The 17,799-nt window shown below is 51.8% G+C and overlaps 2 protein-coding genes across 4 annotated transcripts in view; one reads left to right on the plus strand and one right to left on the minus strand.

Annotated features, from left to right (window-relative positions):
- Nucleotides 1-17,139, minus strand: part of Pla2g2c (phospholipase A2 group IIC) — a 28,109-nt gene extending 10,970 nt beyond the window's left edge. Inside the window, exons 1-5 of one of the 3 annotated variants that reach the window (XM_041652742.1) lie at nt 16,985-17,139; nt 10,534-10,618; nt 5,406-5,506; nt 2,705-2,849; nt 1,182-1,285 (exon numbers count right to left, since the gene is read on the minus strand). In XM_041652742.1, coding sequence (XP_041508676.1) covers nt 1,182-1,285; nt 2,705-2,849; nt 5,406-5,445 — 289 coding nt within the window. In that variant the 5' untranslated portion in view covers nt 5,446-5,506; nt 10,534-10,618; nt 16,985-17,139. Of the gene's footprint in view, nt 1-1,181; nt 1,286-2,704; nt 2,850-5,405; nt 5,507-10,533; nt 10,619-11,728; nt 11,815-16,984 lie in introns of those variants that run through there. The other 2 variants (XM_041652743.1, XM_041652744.1) reach the window with 2 other exon arrangements.
- Nucleotides 15,389-16,231, plus strand: Ubxn10 (UBX domain protein 10). The gene has a single exon (XM_041652741.1). It carries the CDS (start codon nt 15,389-15,391, stop codon nt 16,229-16,231), a length of 843 nt encoding a protein of 280 aa, XP_041508675.1.
- Nucleotides 17,140-17,799: the final 660 nt, after the last annotated feature.

A 17,799-nucleotide genomic window follows, 5' to 3' on the forward strand; every position in this document is an offset into this window, starting at 1 on the left:
TTCTGAGTGCTGGCCTCCAGTCCTGTGTGGGGTGCTGGGTACCAGGATTCCCAGTGTGGAGTCCTAAGTCCTCTGTCCCCAGAGATGAGTCGGGGACAGCTGGCAGTTCTCTGACCTTGAGGGAGGCAGAAGGATGCCGAGAAACACAGCTGTGCATGTACCCGGGAGGAAGTGGCTTGCTATGCCCTAGGGCCTGGCAGGAGTTGAGCACGTGAGGAGCAGGAAACCACCTACTGGGCTGGAATTACAAGGCTGGACAAAGGCTTGTGCCCACCACCTTCAAGTCTTCAAGCTGGACTTGCCCTTCACATGCCCACACCCTCAGCTCCAGGACGTACTCCTTTCGAGAGACCATTCTGTGTGCTTCTCCACCCAGGCCCCGCCCGTGCAGTGTCCCCCCCCCCCCCCCCCCGGTTACTTCTCTGCCCCTATCCACATTGGTCATAGCGCACAACAGACAGTTGCCCTTGGTGAATATTTGCTCAGCTGACAGACAGCCAAACGCCTTGCTAACATGAGAAAAAAAGAACTAGAGGCTATCAGGGCTGGAGTAATAATTCAGTAGGTAAAGCACTTGGGAGGTCAGAGTTCAGATACCCAGAAACCAATTGCTGGGTGGGTCTGGTGGCCTGCCTACGATCCTAGGCCTTGGAGGCAGAGACGGGATCCCCACAGTACGTTAGCTACATCAGCCAGCTGCGGGTCTGACCGAGACACTGCCTCAGTGACAAGATAGAGAGTGACAGAGGACAATCCCTAACATCAACTTCAAGCCTCCGCCTGTGTGTGCCCACCTACAAGTGTACCTACCTACGTACAAAAACATAACACACACGCAAACCACACATGCCTGAAAAATGGAAAAGAAAAAAAGAATAAAGGAATGTTCTCAACAGCCAGAGCTACCTCGGGAAAGTGCAAAGTCAATGGATTCCACAGTCAACAACTCTTTAGTGGTCCACAGAGTAGGGCGGGCTCTGGGTTCCTAGGGGAGCTGCGGTTCAGGGGCGGGCAGAAGAGACCAGGCAAAACCAAGCTCTGACTCTCGGACTCGGCCCTGTTTCTTGTCTCAAAGCGCATGGGAATGTCTCATCCCCTAAAATGAGCAGTGGGCTAAGGAGGAGGTGCCTGCTAAGGACCAGCTCAGGTCCCATCGCCTCCCTCCAGAGAAGGCTACTTACAAGCCACAGTCCCATTGACAATGCTGAACTGGTAGCCATTCAAGATGGGCTGGCAGCCATGCTCCTTCAGCTTGTGGTAGCAGCAGTCGTGAGCCCAGCAGCACCTGGTTGGTGGGGAGAAGAAGGTGGGGGGCTGTACGGGTGTGGGGGTGTCCCTGGGGAGTCAGCGGGAGGACACTGGGCGAGAGCTGGAAGAGACCTCCAGCTTCCCTCGCCTTCCCTGGACCTGCCGACTCTGGAGCTGGGGGGGCGGTGTTACTGATACACCTGTCCTTTTCTGGACGTTCTCATGTGTACCTGGGCTCTTGGCCCTTTGTGACTCTCAGCTCATGGTGTGCAGCTTTGAATCTATCTTTGGACTCTAATAGGCAAGGTACAGGTGGACAATGACAGGGGGTGGATTTAGAAATGGGTGATCTGTGTTCCAGACCAGGCTCTACTGCTTCACCTGCGGGTGGTGGCTGAGAACTTAGTCTGGGATTCTCTGTCCTCAGCCATCAGGTGGGTTACAGCGGGGATGCTGCCTCTTGTATTCATGGTGAGGGGTGAGGGCTGAGGGCTGAGGCCCATGTGTAGATCACCTGTTCAGTGTTGGGCACATACGGTGGATCTCACAAGTGGCAGTGGCCTTCCATGTCTCCACAGCCAAGCCTGGGGCTCAAGTTCCGTATATTAGGCCCTGCTCTAAGGACATGCCCAGGTACATTTCCTTTCTTATTTTTTTCAAATGGGAAAAGACACAAGCTATCCAGTCTTTCCACTGTACCATCTCCAGATTACAGTAATGTCCATTTATTTTAAAGAAGCTAACACCACCCACCCTCAAATCCTTCGAACTGTCCTGGAAACCAACTTGGTACCGTGTGACTGCCTCCAGATGGATAACTTTCCTGAACTGGGCCACTTGGCTTCTCTCCTAAAATATGGAATTAGGTCTGGAAGCTGGCAGGGCAATCTTGCTGAGCCCATAACCCTAAGAAATGGGAGCATGCGAATGGAGAACACCTTCGCCAGGCTAATGGGAAAGGGCTTCCAGATCTCGGGCTGGACCGAGGGTGTAACGTTAGGGCCCTTGATTGAGAACACCAGGATGGGCCTGGAGTGTCTCAGTGGTATGGCTGTCCTGCAGGGATAGAGTTCTGGGTTTGATCTGCACATGGTGGTACATTACTAGAATCGGAACACTTAGGAGGCTGAGGCAGGATGATCCAGAGTTCAAGCTCAACCTGTTCTATGTAGTAAGTTAGATGCAACACGAGTTAGGAGCTAAGCCCCTGTCTCAAGATGCTCAGCACATAAGCCATATCCAGGACCTTAGGCATACAGGACCCTTAGCAGCTTCACAGGCAAACCAGGGAAAGGCGGCTCAGTTCCGGCTTCTCCAAGATTCACCCTACAAGCCCCTTTCAATCTCACGCTGATTTGGAATTGTTTTGTCAGGATTTCTAAGCCCTCTCTCCTCACTGTAAGCCTAGACGTCAGCACAAATGCAGTATGGGACTCGCCAAGGGCTTGTGCATCACCTGTCTGTAGCATCCACGGGGATCCCTCTGCCCCCTAGCCCACAGTAGCAGCCGTATCCATAATAGGAGAAGAAGGCGCTGCGCCCTGTGATGTGTCTGACCATCCTCTGGAACTGCCAGAAGCTGCTGAGAGTGGAGGTCATCCCTGCCAAGGAGAAAACAAGAAATGAAGAGCCTGAGGGCCCACAGGCCTTGCTGGAGGGCCCACAGGCTTTGCTGGAGTGCCTGCAGTGAGGTGGGCAGTCCAGGGCCCTCATACAAGGTGCCAGCTTCCTTCACAGGAAAGAAAGCAGGATCAGTGTTACTCCATCACCCAGCAAGTTTCTTGCTAACCTGGATGAGGCCAGGTTCCCCAGCCGTCCCTCTACCACCATCCAGGTCTGATCAGCACTAACTGGGAAAGCTCAAAGCCAAGGTTCCAGGCAGTCCCTCCTCTAGGAAGCATTAGGCATTAATAGTCTCTCAGGAGAAGCAACATTCAGGGGTAAGAGATCAGAAAAACACCCTTCATCCAGTCTGTTAAATGGCGCGCACACACACAGACTCATCAATTATTATTATTTTTAATAGACAGGGTCTTCTCTTACTACATAACCCTGGCTGGACTGGAAGGTCCTAAAGAGACAAGGCTGGCCTTGAACCTAGAGAGATCCTTCCCTCTCTGTCTTCAATGTGCTGGAATCACAGCCATGCATTAATAGGCTTTGTACTTCTACAAAGTGCTTACAGACACACAGAGAGATGCTTATACAAGGATGCTTGCTGGCAGTGTGGTCTGTAACATCAGAGTACTGGAAAGTACCACACGTCCACCCCCAGGAGGATGCCATCAAAGTACTACACGTCCACCCCCAGGAGGATGCCATCAAAGTACCACATGTCCACCCCCAGGAGGATGCCATCAAAGTAGCACACGTCCACCCCCAGAAGGATGCCATCAAAGAACCACATGTCCACCCCTAGGAGGATGGTCATCAAAGTACTCGTCTTAGCAATGAATCACTTTTAATAGGTGAACTCCAGGCAGTGAGACTGAGGCAGACAGGTAAGAACGAGGCCATATTCATTTGGCATACTTCCATATACCTTTTGAATAAGCACATGGTGGTGGTGGCTTGAATAAGGGCGGCTCCAAGGCTCACATATTTGAAGGTTTGGTCACCGGGGAGTGGAACTCTTAGGGAAGGATTAGGAGGTGTGGCCTTGTTGGAGGGAGTGTGCCACTGGGGGTGAACTTTGAGGTTTCAAAAGCCCAAGCCAGGCCTAGTCACTCTTTCTCTGCCTACAGATCAGGCTGTAGCTCTCGACTGTTTCCCCAGCACCACACTTGCCTGCCTGCTGCCAAGCTCCCTGCCCTGATGAGAATGGTCTAAGCCTCTGAAACTGTAAACCAGCCCCCGATTGAATGCTTCCCTTTATAAGAGCTGCCTTGGTTATGGTGTCTCTTTACAGCCACAGAACGGTGAAGAAACCTGTAGTATTTTGTTCCTAGATTTTGAGTCTCTCTCTCTCTCTCTCTCTCTCTCTCTCTCTCTCTCTGTGTGTGTGTGTGTGTGTGTGTGTGTGTGTAGGCTTGTCCTCCACAGATTCCAGAGCAGTTGTATCTAGGTGTAGGAAAGTGCTGGCCCCCGAGAAGGCTGTACCTTGGCTACTCTGTATTTTATGACTTTGCTTTGTGGCTAAACATAATCTTCTCTGGCCCAAGCTGGCCTCAAACTCACGTGTAGTCAAGGATGACCTCGAACTTCCAACAGCTGATTATAGGCTTGGGCTGTCCCTCCTGGCCTTATTCAGTGTTGGGGATTGAATCCAGGTTTTTGTATATGGTAAGCAAGTACTCTTCCCGCTGAGCTATGTCCCCAGCCCTGCATTTGATTTTTTAAAATTATAAACATACATTTGGTTTGTGATAAAAATACAGCAAACGCATAAACTCAAAGAAGGAAAACAGCGCGAGGGATGGGGGATGTTTCTCAACTCCCTCCCGCCTCAGTGCCGAGCTGGACGTCTTGACCTGATTTCTCAATCCTCCTGCCTCCACTTCCCAAGTGCCGAGATTACACATTGGCATAATTTTGAAAACTGCAAAGCTCACTAGCAACTTGGGGAAAGAGGGAGAGACCTAACTTTGATATGTCTGACTCACCGAACCCCAGAGTTACTGTGAAAGGGCTGGAAACAGCAGGAAGCTGGTTTGGGACAAACAGCTAACTTTTTGTTTTGTTTTAACAGACCTCAGATGGTTCTCAGGAAGTCCTTCAGAGAGGTAAGCAATCAGAAGCTTGGTAGCAGTGACTTGGTTTGACCAAGTATTTCACTAGCCATCATTGGGATGCCTTTCCCGGAAGAATTACTCCAGCTGGCTGGGATCATGCCTACCGTTTTGTACAACACTACACATAGCTTCAACTAAAGGCAACCAGACTGGGAAGGAAGAAAACCTCCCAAGACCGGGAGTGCTCACACCACAGCCAAACATCGTTTTTCCACTATGTGGTCAATGTCCCTGGATTCTGAGATGTTCTGTGAGGACCCAACACTGTGACCAGGCCCACCAGACAGCAGAACCAGAGGTGGGAGAACTTTGGGGGGAGGCTGGTTCTCTCCTTAGTACCTTGTACCCTTCCTTCGCTCAATGCTACCCCCATGACATCGTCAGAAGGATGGCCTCCCGGCACTGGCTCAGAGGGCTTCTACTTACAGCAGAAGATGAAGACAAGGAATATAGCAATGACCTTCATTTCCGAAGAGACCAGGAGGTCTAGGGTACTGGGGTTCCACCTTCATCTGCCAGTTCAGCTCCTTTTGTGGGAGGAAGTAAAGAAAGAGACCATTTAGGTACAAACCACCAATACAGCCCAGGCCTTTGCATGCCTTTAGCACAGGGCAGAACCAATCATGTTTGAATATGACATCCATCCTGGCACTTTGACCCAGACGTAACACGTAAGAATGGCTCAGTCATTTGAAAGGGGTGAACACTAATGGTGTCTTTCTCTCTCTGGCAATACTTTCACTCTTTGGAGAAGTCAGCATCCAGTTTTCCCAGGTTTAAATGGCATATATGGTACCCATCATGGAGTAGTTCAGAAAGCCGAATTTATCAGCCTCCCCTGCCATCTGCTTTGATCCCTGGTACCAGAGTTGCAAACTCCCCCCTCTAAAGCTTGGTTTCTATGGCTGGCACATGAGAACCAAAGCTCTGTGAATAAAGTCAAACCTTGACAGTGACACAGGTATTATGTCACAAGACCCTCACGTCAGCTTCAGAGTTTCTATCTCTACTTAAGAGATGGGCTGGACCGGGGATGCAGCTCAGATGTCAGGGTGCTTGCCTAGCACCACAAAGTCCTGGGTTCTATCCAGTCGTGGTAGCCTATGTCCATAATCCCAGCACTCAGGAGGTAGAGACAGGAGCATCAGAAGTTTAAGGTCATCCCTGGCTACATGGAAAGCTTGAAGTCAGCCTGGGATCCATGTGATCCTGCCTCAAGAAAAAAAAAAAGTGAGCTGGGCAGTGGTGGCTCACACCTTTAATCCCAGCATTTGGGAAGCAGAGGCAGATTGATCTCTGTGAGTTCAAGGCCAGCCTGGTCTATAATAGCTAGTTCCAGGACAGGCATCAAAGCTACACAGAGAAACCCTGTCTTAAAACAAACAAACAAACAAAGATTAGTGGGCTGGCTAGACAGAGGGTAACAGAAGCACAGAGAGAATGAACCAATTCCTTACAGTCCCACAGATGTCAGCTAGCACAGACTTGTGATGAGGAGCGGCTGGAATAAGGGAAACGACAAAGATATTTAGAACTAAAACCACAATCACTCAGAGATGTGTGTAATGAGAAGGAAAGCCTATAAGAGACACTTCCACAGGGCAGTGGAGGAGAATGTGGGTGCCTGTCCCTCCATGGAGTGGTCCCATGATCAGCACACAGCTTTCTTTTGGTCCAAATGCTCTTCCCCAGTCCTAGGAGACATCAGGCTACCTCTACCCCAGCCCCAGGAGACACCAGGCTACATCTGACTGTGACGACGGCTCTTGGAGAGGGAACAATGGCTCAGCTGAGCTTTGAGAACTTGATAGGTCCAAAAAGCCCCAGACAGGTTCTCACTCAGTGGTGAACTTTCCCGGGAAGACTTCAAAATGTCAGTCCTACCACAAGAGCCCTGCGAGAGCCCACCTGGTGGCCTAGCCGCTTGGCCTTCTTTGGTATGACTCATGGATGCCGAGAAGCTGGGCCCTGACCAGGCTGGTCCTGGCCAATCATCATTTCAACAGCTGTACAAGTCTTTCTAATGAGGTTCTGTCTCCATGGGAATCTGACCAAACCAGGCCCAGGCTGAAGCTGCAAAGAAAGGACTCACATCTTTTGAAGCAGTAGGTGATGAGACTTCAGATACAAAGGGGCCTGGGATGCGTGCCTGGTAATGAAATCCAACTGAAGTATCAACTGTGTGCTTAGCTAATGAGAAGACCCAAGGAAGGTCTAAGGGAGGCTGCCCAGCTGACGACAGGTAAACAGAGACCAGGCATAGAGCAAGAGCCCCACATGAGCCTTGACTTCCATCAGCAGTATTGCACCCAAGCACAGCTGCTGCCTGTGGCATTGCACAAGAGGCAGCAACAGAGGAGGGCAATGAACTCTGAGTCTATGCCAGAGAGAGCTGGAGCTGTCCCAGTATTTCCTGTCAGTGGATCTGGGCTCCAGGACCCCGAGCTTCCTGTCTGTGAAGTGGGGTCAATGACCTGTGTCTTCTGTGGCGCCAGCAAGGTTCTAGACGCTCCTGGTACCAAAGCACTTGGTCAACATGGGGCCAAGGTGAGTGACAGTTCGATATATTCGGCTTAACAAGACAGGAAATGTCACTACACGCTTGAATAAGTTCCAACGTGGTGCAGGAAGCAATGAAACCCTGCAGTACTTTGGTGACTCCATTTTATTATCCAGAAACTTCTCTGTGGAAGGTCTCCCAGGAAGTGAATTTCTAAGGAGCTATGCAGAGCAGTGCAGCCTGTTGGCCTTGTTACCAGATTAGATACTTTCTTCTCAAAAGTGACTTGTGCTCTAGAGGTCTAACAGGGTGAAAGTCAACAGAAAACCACTGAAAGATTCTGAAATCTAGAAGTCACTAGTTCAAAACAGGCCTACAGACTCTCTGGGAACAAACCGGAAAAAAAATAGACCGCCCACCTTCAGCCAGCTCCAAGGGGGGCCATTTACATCCGAAGCTAGCCTTAGGGTGTCAACCGATAGCTTGTGAGCCTTTCAATTAGAAGACCCGGATGTAGAATAGTGTCACCATTGTCATCATCCATTTCTCATTTGCCGGGCACCTACGCCCAGCAGGCAGTGCGTGGGCTGAGTGTGGGATGGAGGGACAAACAAGTTCCTGCCCCTGGGCAACTTATCATCCACCGAAGGAGTGTCTGGCTGAGAGGAAAATAAAATACTTATATGTGCCAGGCACCAATGCCAAGACCTTCAGTGGATCACCTCATTCGCTCCCATTGCAATCAGAGTCTTAAAGTGTGCACTCCATAGACGTACAAACTCAAATACACGCCCAGGGTGTCTCACAGCAAAGGGGTGAAGCCAGGATTGGAACTGATGCTTGGGCCCCACAGCCTACGAGTCCTATGGCCAGCGGAGCAGACAGGTCCAGACGAAGTGCCTGGGAGTCTAGGAGTAGGGTGGTAGGTGGGGTACACAGTGGGCTTTGGGGCAGCTGGTTGTAAGCTCCCAAACTGCTCTACTATTCATCAGCAGAAAGCCCTGAACTCAATCGTGTTTTAAAGGTAAAGAAACCCCACAGAAAATGCCTGCATGGAGGAGATTCACAGACATCCAAGGAGCTGGCCCGGGAACGGTGCAGGGCGCCATCTTGGAAATGTTATCACAGACCAGAAGGAACTAAAGTACTGCATTGGTAGATCGGGGGGAATGGTCAGGAAGGGCCTTCATAGAACAGGTGACTTAAGAAGGGGCTTGAAGGATCAAGCAGTCTGGATTCATCTTGGGAGGGGGCAGATGTGAACCCGGATGTTGGAGAGGAGAAGGTCAAGGGCCTATTTGGGGAAAAAGTTGGCTAGAGCTCAGAAGAGAGCTGGGAGCGGCAGCATGGAACAAAGGAAGATGAGTCCTCGCACTGGCAGACAGGAGAGTGGCCTCCAGTCATTTCCTGAGAAACTAGCGAATGTGTGAGCATGTTCAGCCCGGGCATCAGAGGGAACGTTCTTTGAAGATACCCTCTGGTGTGGGTCAGGAGATAAAGAGAGGGACTAGCTGGCCGCCTCTTCCCACAGGGCTGCATCACACCATGCCGGAGAACAAAGAGTTGTGTGTTGCTGAACATGAAATGGAGCACAGGCCAGCATTTCACCATGCCCCAGCAAGGGCGCGCGCACACACACACACACACACCACTCTCGCACACAGTGGGGGAGCCGGGATTGAAATCGACACAATTCTCAGAGTATTGCATAATTCTTAGGTGAAGTTAAAATAGCTGGTGAAGGATCTACTTTAATCTCTTCTGAGTGGGCGCCGGAGGGCTGAAGAGCACTGCCTGGAGACTTCTGACAGCATCATTAACAAGATGTAAGCCAGCGACACCGCAACGCAAAACAACCAGCTTCTAAAAGTACCCGCAGTACCTTCCTGGGGCCACGATGCCTCCTGGATATCCAGAGACAGAATTCCCAAAAAGGAGGCCAGCCTAGCCCAGGCCCTCATCCAAGGCCAGGTGCTCCACCAAGGTCAGAAGCTTCCTCTCCAAGATGGGCTAACAGCCCATCACTCAAATGAACCCTCCATGCCAGCTCCTAAAATATGTACCACTGGTACCAATCACGTTATATACGATGCCATCCAGCCCATGTCTACTCTCCTACCCTTGACTCCAAGTATACTGAGTATTATTTATAACAAATAAGTACTATTTATAATTGCCAGGACTACGTATAACTGTCAGCGAACAACGTGCCTTTCTGACCCAGCCGTGAATGCGCTGAGAAGGGCTTAGAGTTGTGCTCATTTCAAAATCCCATCCCTACACATGCAGGACAAAGCAGGTAGCAAACACCCGGCAATGACTCTAGGCAACGAATCTGTGGTTCTTGATTGTCTAGTAGTAACTTGTACCAGTGGAGTCACTAAATTACTCTCAGGGCCTCGAGCAGAGTCTCTTAAAGTCCTATCAAAGCCTGCTCGGAAGAAAGACGTCACTAGACTGGAACGAAGACAGAGAGGAACTGGGCAAACGAAGGACCAGGATAGGCTGGGGAAGGATCTTCAAGCCAAGGGTTCAACAGAAGTGTGTGTGTTGAGCCTAGGGAGGGTGCGTGGATGCGTGACCGTGGTTGGGAACCAATGGAACACCACAGGGGCAGTAACAGGGGACAGAGTCAGTCAGAAGTCAACCATTCTCCAGTCCAATAGACCAGAAGCAAGGAAGCAGCAGCAGGGAGGTGGGGGAGGGGGCTGACAGCAGTCAGTGAAAAAGGTTTCCATGCCTTGATTTCTGTTTTTCCCTGCAGAGGCCACAAGACTGTCATTCCAGAGGGAGGAGGGAAGGTGAAAGGGGGGAGGTTTTGCGGAGGGGGGGGCGTGAAGACAAGATGGCCAGGGAGGGCGGGGGGGGGGGGGGGCTGACTGACGTTGGGAGACCACACAAGTGCCCTGACGTTCATTTGTGTGACTCGCCATGATATCTTTAGTGCTTGGTATGGACGGACATTTAACAGCTAAGACTCTATCATATAGATAGATAGATAGATAGATAGATAGATAGATGAGACACAATGACAAAGGCAAGGGGAACTCTTACCAACAGAATGGCGGAGGGAGTGAACCATAGCTTCTGAGCAGGGTAGAGGAAGCGCAGACAGGCTGTGGGACTTCAAATCTCAAGGCTGTTGGAAAACACAGTGAAGTGGCTGGAGCTGCTGATTGTACAGCGAGGCTCTTAAAGGAGAAAAGGGATAGCCGGGTGATGGTGGCACACGCCTCTAATCCCAGCACTCAGCAGGCAGAGGCGGGTGGATTTCTGTGAGTTCGAGGCCAGCCTGGTCTACAAGAGCTAGTTCCAGACAGGCTCCAAAGCTACAGAGAAACCCTGTCTCGAAATCGAAATACCAAAAAAAAAATAGGAGATAAGGGTGCTGAGCTGATCACAAAACTCTTGAGAGTATCCCCAGGGTGGGAGTGGGAAGGGATGCTGACAGGGTGGAGCCAATGACAGACGGTTTTGATGATGGTCGCCATCCCCACCCCAGGGCAGGGTTCCCTTTCCCTGAACGCACTCTCCCTAGATAGACAACAGTCAGGCCAGGTCAGGAAGAGGAGAGAAGGTGGCAGAGGCCCAGGCCCAGGGCCCTGTGGCCTCCATGGGCGGGGCCACACCAAGGTCCTGCTTCTGAAATCTGTGAACCAGAGACTTTTAAGTCCCGCGCGCTCTCTCCGTGTCTAGGCTTGTCCAACTTAGCCAGCACAGGCCTGTCCAGGCCAGGCAGGTTCCGGCCCCACCGGAAGCACGTGGCCCCCCACCCCTCGGCGGTTGCCACGGAGACGGGGCTGTTTACCAGCTGGTCGCAGCCAGGCACAGGAGGCGGATGGAGCTGAGCTGCGAGGTGAGAGGCCCACTGTGGGTCCCCAGAAAAGTGAGAGCCGGGCCTTTTAAGAGAACTTCCACAGAGGCAGAGCCAACCTGGCTGGAGCCTGACCCTTCAGCTGCCAAGGGGCCCTCTGGGAGGGGCATATCTGAACCAGTCCCTGGACACAGATCCAGAGAGAGAGAAAGGACTCCGGGTCCTGTGCAGAGGCAGGAGCTGGAGGAGCCTCCCACAGCTCCACGCTCTTTCCCCAAGTCTGCCCTTATGCCCCAACCCTTCCTGCCATTCCCTGACACCCCCGTTCTGCACTTCTTTGCTTCGAGGCCTGACCGCCCCTGGAAATAACAGAAGCCTCTCACCCGCCCTTCTATCCTGAGTCAACCCTAGTTCTCTTTGCAAAGCTTCCCTTACTTGGTGGCTTGTGGTTTCCCTCATTCTGATCTCTGGTTTGGAGTAGCGCTGGGAATGGTGTTAATCTTGGCTTTCTTCATCCCCGGGTTGGTTCCTTTACACGGTTTAATTTTGTAAGCCAGTCTGGGGGCTAGGGGGTGGCAGCAGGGTGGGGGTGGTAGTAACTGATAAGCAGTTTTAAAAGACCAATGCACGTGTGTGAGTCCTGGTATATGCCAACAGATGGTTTGTAGGTGGTTATATTTTGCAGCTTTCGCCGTAGGTTTAGATTTGGGCTGTGAAGCAGTGTGGTCTGACCCCTTGGTGCCTTGTGGGCACCATGGGAAAACAACAGGAATCTTGCTTTATGTTCGAGCCAATGCCCCTTCTTTCCTGTTTGTGCGGTGATAATCCTAAGGAATGGGCACCTGCCCTCCTGGCAACGTCTTGGAAATGGTGCCCAGTGTTTCGTTTCTGCCTCTTAGCAGGCCTCTGCCTCCTAGCTATTGTGTTTGAGTAAACAGGCCACTTGTCTCCTCTGCTGGCAGCTTGACGGGTGCCTACGCCTAGATCCTGTCAAATCACTTTGTGGTTGAGTGTCTGCCAGACCTAGAGGAGGTGAAATGAGCCAAGCAGGGATTATGCTGTCGTAGAAGCCTGGACCCAGGGCACAGGCAGAGTTTGGGACCCAGGGTGTGACGATAAAGGTTCCACGGATGCAGTTCTCCAGACACCTGTTCCCCACAGAATCCTGCCCTTGCACTGGTTGGGGGTGGGAGCTGGTGTTCCCTCCATGTAACAGATGGTCTCGGCACTGGGGAGGAGGCAGTGGGTTCTAAAAGCAGGTTGGATGGAACGGTTTTACCTGAAGGAGGTGTTACTCTCTAAATAGCCACGAGTAGGCTTATAGAATTAGTCATAATTGAGGTTTTTTTTCTCTCTCTCTCTCTTGAGATAGCTTGCAGTCATGTTATCTTATGACCAGGGTGTCTTGAAATGACACCCCCTGAACATGGCTAATTATATAGAGTACCAAAAGGTATAGCAACTTCACGCACACACTCGCGTTTGACTGTTAAAAATAGCCCAGCAGAGCGCCTGTGAGAACACATGACTTTCCTCATCAAAGTTGTTAGGGAGAGGTTTCTAAGTTACCAAACTTCCTGACAGTAGTCAAGCCTTCCCCAGGCATGTGTGGGTGTTGGAAGCCAAGCCTGTGATAATCCTGTAGAAGCTGTGGCAAATTAATAGCTGTACCCAAGTGAGGTGCTTACCTTCATCAGCTCAGCTGGACAGCTACGGCTTCCTCCTGCCACTCTGAGCAAGAAACTCATAGGGAAAAAAAATAATCTTCATAGTCGATCAGAAAATAAATGAAACAGACAAGGAGATGGGAAGATATTTCTGAGGCCAAAACTTTTGGCTCAGGAAGAAGTTTCTGGACTGCCTGCTGCCAGCCTGGGCACAGAGGATGGAGAAGGAGAGTGGAGGAAGGTTATGGTTGTGTATAGAATGGGACAACCGCAGAGACGTTTAAACTGGGGATGGGGGCTGAGGTGATGGCTCAATGGTCAAAGCATCTGCCTGAGGACCAGAATTTGGATCTCCATCTCCATGTGCATGCCTGGTGGGTGTGGCAGCTCAGCTATAATTCCAGCCCTGGAAGGCAGGGACAGAGTCCCCGTAGGAATCTAGCAAGACTAGCCATATGGGTGGGGTGGGCTTTGGGTTTGGTTGACAGATCCCGCCTCAGTGAATACGATGTTAGAGCAATAGAAGATGATTTCCATTGACATCAGCCCCGGGCCCCCTTGTGTGCATGTGTGCTTGTCTGTATCTGTGCCCACAATATGCAGCGCACACATACACACACACACACACACACACACACACACACACACACGGCAAATGGGAAAAACAATTAAAATCTGAAAGGGAAGGGAACCTTGTCTGAGATTTTAAACAGCAGGCTGCCAGGATTACATGGAGGTAGGACCTTTTGATTCCTCGCGGTTTGGTCCCTTGTGGTCTAGTAGAGACCACACACAGAGAGCAGCAAGGGTCCACTGTTAAGGACTGAGTTATGGGAGGCGTTTGGGGGAGGTAAATCTGAGATAAGAACAAGTGTGGCGTTGGAAGGAAGTGATTAGCTCAAGAAGTGTCTTGTAATTTTGAGGCCACTGCATAGGAGGAGGGAGCTGTCGGACATCAAACTCCTGCCCGTTCTCCACAGTAGAGAGGGAAGGTTTGGGAGCTGGGGTCTCCCATCGGTTTAAGCCCTGAGTAGGAGGAGAGCCATCGCCAGTGCCATCGAGGTATGCTCTGAAGCAGGTGTGTGTGTGTGTGAACCCGCGGGTCACACGTGTCCAAGGATAGTTATGATTGTGACCTGATAGCCTCCTATCGCTGCGTCAAAAGTTGATCTCTCCTGTTGAGAGCAACAGGCAAAGCTTTGCTATAGAGTAACAGGAAGAAGCACGAGGCAGGCCTACGACCTAAATAAAGCCACACTTGTCCATCTGACCCTGCCCAGGACTGCCCGGCAGACGCAGAGTTGCCTGGTCGCCACAGACTGAAAAATCAAAACGGACTCTCGCTAAGTCTTCATATGGAAGCTTGCCGACCCCTTGTCCAGAATCTGAGTGTCCCCTGTGAGTTCTAGCGTGCGATCAGGGCAACCCCTGTCCTCCCTGGCACCCGACCAAGCAGGGGAGCCACGTTCCACGTGACTTGTGCAGGGCCACCTGGCAAGGTGAGGAAAGAGAGTTAGGGCTCAGTGTGGACTGAGAGGGAGAAGGAACGGAGGAAGGCCTGCAGCATAGGGAGAACGGGGAGTCCAGAGGGCAGTGTGTCCGCGGTACATGATGCCAGGGCAGACAGCGTCCCTTGTAGAGAGAAGTGACTTTCTGTTGTGTGGAGCTGAGTCTGGTTGCCCCGTTGTGTGTCCTAACAGGGTTACCATCCATCTTTAAGCAAAGGCAGCCAGCCCTAACATTCCAGCCTCTGCATCTGAGGTCTGTGCCTGCCACTCTCTGGGGGAGCTTCTCGCCCGAGAGCCATCAAGGACGTGGAAACTCAGTACGCTCTACCTGATGTAGGAGGTCACCAGGACCCTTCTGCCCTACAAACACCTTTCTCGGTCGGGGCCCAGTCAGACTTCACCAGATCACAGTGCACGCCATTGTGTCGCCATGCTGGCTTTGTGCCGGTGCGGCAGACAGAACTCAGTCGCTACAGACGCATCTGTGGAAAAAGTTGTCTGACTCGATTCTGTCTTGTCACATGGCTTGTTCCTTCTCAGAGTGGTCTTTCCGCTCCCTGGCCCTTCTCCGTGAGAGTGAGAGTTAGTCCCCTGCCTTAGTCATTCTGTGTCATGTGCCTTATCATTCCTTGAACATATCTTCAGACGTGTGGATTTCTCTCGCTTCTCTCCTGGCTTCAATAATTTAAGTTCCCAGGACTGTGGTTCACTGCTGTGTTCCAAGATCCTGTAATGAATGAGTCACAATCGCTCCCCCTCCTCAGGTGTCAGAAACCCAGAGAACGGTCCCCTATTCTGGCCCATTGATGCTTACCCTCCCAGTGCGCCGTGAATGACAGAAGAGGGAATCTCAGTATCCCTGGAGCTTAACCCATGCCTTTCCCTGTTTCTGCCTGCTTCCTTAGGGGTCCTGAGAAGCAATGGCCACAGAAGCCCCTGTGAACCTCGCACCACCTCAACGTAGCACCGTGGTCGGTATCTCAGTTGACAGCTTCATCTGTCAGCCCAGCTCTCTCAGGATGCATGTCATCAGGCCCAAGTCTGCCAAGGGCCGGAAGCGGCCAAATCTGCACAGAACACAAGGCAGGGGCGATGGCTCTCCCAGTGTACTGTCGGCTTCACCTCCGCCATGTTCCTCCGGGTCGTCAAGCAGCCAGAAACCAGGGGCCTGTGTACCCGCCTCTCCATCTCAGGGAACCCCTGATGAGATGCCGGAGCTGATGCCACAGGTGCTTTCCGGGGCTACCTCATCTCTCAATAAGTACCCAGTTCTCCCTTCCATCAACAGAAGGAGCCTGGAGGACGGGGCTGTGGACACGGTGGCTAGAAAAGCCAGTTCTCTCCAGCTGAGTAACGTCCAGGCCCTTTACCAGGAGGAGACCCACACCACTGTAAAGTCAAGCCAAGAAGATTCCAGAAACCAAGTCTGTGCCTTAGAGAAGAAATTCATCATCCGCACCAAGAGACAGAGTTCCTCTAGGGCCTCAAACATGGAGGAGCCAACAGACCAAGAGCCGAGGCTGCTGCTGGCTATCAGGTCACCCTCAGGCCAAAGGTTCGTGCGCTACTTCAGGCCCAGTGATGACCTACAGACTGTCCTTGCGGTGGCTGAGCAGAAAAACAAAGCCACCTACCAACACTGTAGCATCGAAACGATGGATGTGCCCAGAAGACGTTTCTCTGACCTCACCAAGTCCCTGCAGGAATGTGGTATCCTCCATAAATCTGTGCTGGGCATCTCCCAGGAGGAGGGGGAGGGGTGACCCTGAGCCCACGATGCCAGGCTGGGGCCCCAGGCCTTCAAGCACACAGCCTGGTTTTCAAGCACCACATGAGCCCAGTGGAGCTCAGACCCTAAATCTGTGGAGGCAGGGACACGTCTGTACACGGGCTGAGCCCCCTGGGAGGAAACTTCCTCCTTCTAGAATTGTCCCTTCACCACGCTCCAGAGCGCCTGCACGCGTGCAGTGAAACCTGCGTGTCTCTCGAAGCCAACACTTTGCTTCTCTGTATCTGACATGAGATTGAACTCTTCCCAGAGAGGATTCTAGTCTAGTAAATAACCAGGGTTCAGGAATTATGGAACTGACATTGGTATTTCTTGCAATATCATAAGAAACAGGCTGTTGATCACCTGTGTTTGGAAGCAGCCTCCTTCCTGAGCTGCAGAAGCAGAGATCCCTGGGGATCCCTGTTGGTGTGATGTGATAGCAAAGGGAAGAACCGTCTGTCACAAACCCCCAACACACACACACACAGAGTTCTGAAACATCCTAGGGCTAGCCCGAATTAATTGCCTCTACAGTCATGGGCTAGCCAAGACTCCTTATGAATGGACTGACTAGGTCGGCGCTTCTTGGTAGTGCCTGTCTACAGACTCTTCCCAAATGGAGGTGAAATGTTCCGTCCTCTGTTGTTTCTAAGACATGATAGCCACAGGTCTGTACAGGTTTGTGCTAACAACCCCTTGGCCTACCCGGGCACAGGTAAATATTTATCCCCAGTCTGTGTCTTACCTTCTTCAAACATGGAAGGGCTTTGGCGCAGTGTCAGCACATGCTGGGGTCTGATGTCAGGCCCTCCATAGAAGGAAAGTGGCTCCTTGGGGTTTCTTTCCTGTGCTCCTATTGAGACCACACTATGCAGCTGGTTGACTGGCGTGGAGTGTCCCTGTCCCCCTCAGCCAGAGCTGTCGCAAGCACTGTCGAGCCTTATTTTTCCTGTGGAGATACAGCTTATTTGCCAAAAGTTCTCTCGCATTGCAGGTTCAGCCAGACACCCACAGCTCATCTGCATCCCTTTGTGGCCAAATCCCCAGCTGGGAGTCAGGAACATGGAGACCTTGTGGGTACCTTGTTCCCCTTAGAGCACAGTCACCACAGGGCCCTGGGTGCTAGTACCTGTCCCCACACCCTCAGTACACAGACAAGGCAGGGTTGGGAGTTCTTGGAGCATCCTCGGAACAGGGGCATCTTGTGCCTGGACAACACAAGTGGTTAGAGACGTTTCTTCTAGCTCCCTGCCCCTTGGTGACAGCGACGGTTACTCTGAGCAGGCTGGCTCCTCCTCCCCAAGTCACCTCCAGCGCCACACAGATCACTCTAGACTAGAACATTCCGGTCCATTTGCCAGCTCTACCGTCCTGCCTAGGTTAGTGGCTCCTTGGATGGGAAAGGTCAGCCAAGACTGGCTTCGATGCAGCAGCCACCTAGTATGCTCAATGACCATGGCAGGAGGGGCCGGTGCCTCGTGCTTGGACTCCCCCAGTACAGGTATTTCACTTACCCGCCAAGTGCACAACTCTGCCTCTGAGCTAGGAGCCTATAAAAAT

Source organism: Microtus oregoni, unplaced genomic scaffold, assembly GCF_018167655.1.
Source record: "Microtus oregoni isolate MIOR12 unplaced genomic scaffold, Mior012 000005F_ref0000423, whole genome shotgun sequence".
In the NCBI taxonomy this organism is placed as follows: Eukaryota; Metazoa; Chordata; class Mammalia; order Rodentia; family Cricetidae; genus Microtus; species Microtus oregoni.

Excerpts from the sequence above, each read along its gene's own strand:
- Ubxn10 (XM_041652741.1), top strand. The coding sequence starts at position 15,389 with ATGGCCACAGAAGCCCCTGTGAACCTCGCACCACCTCAACGTAGCACC.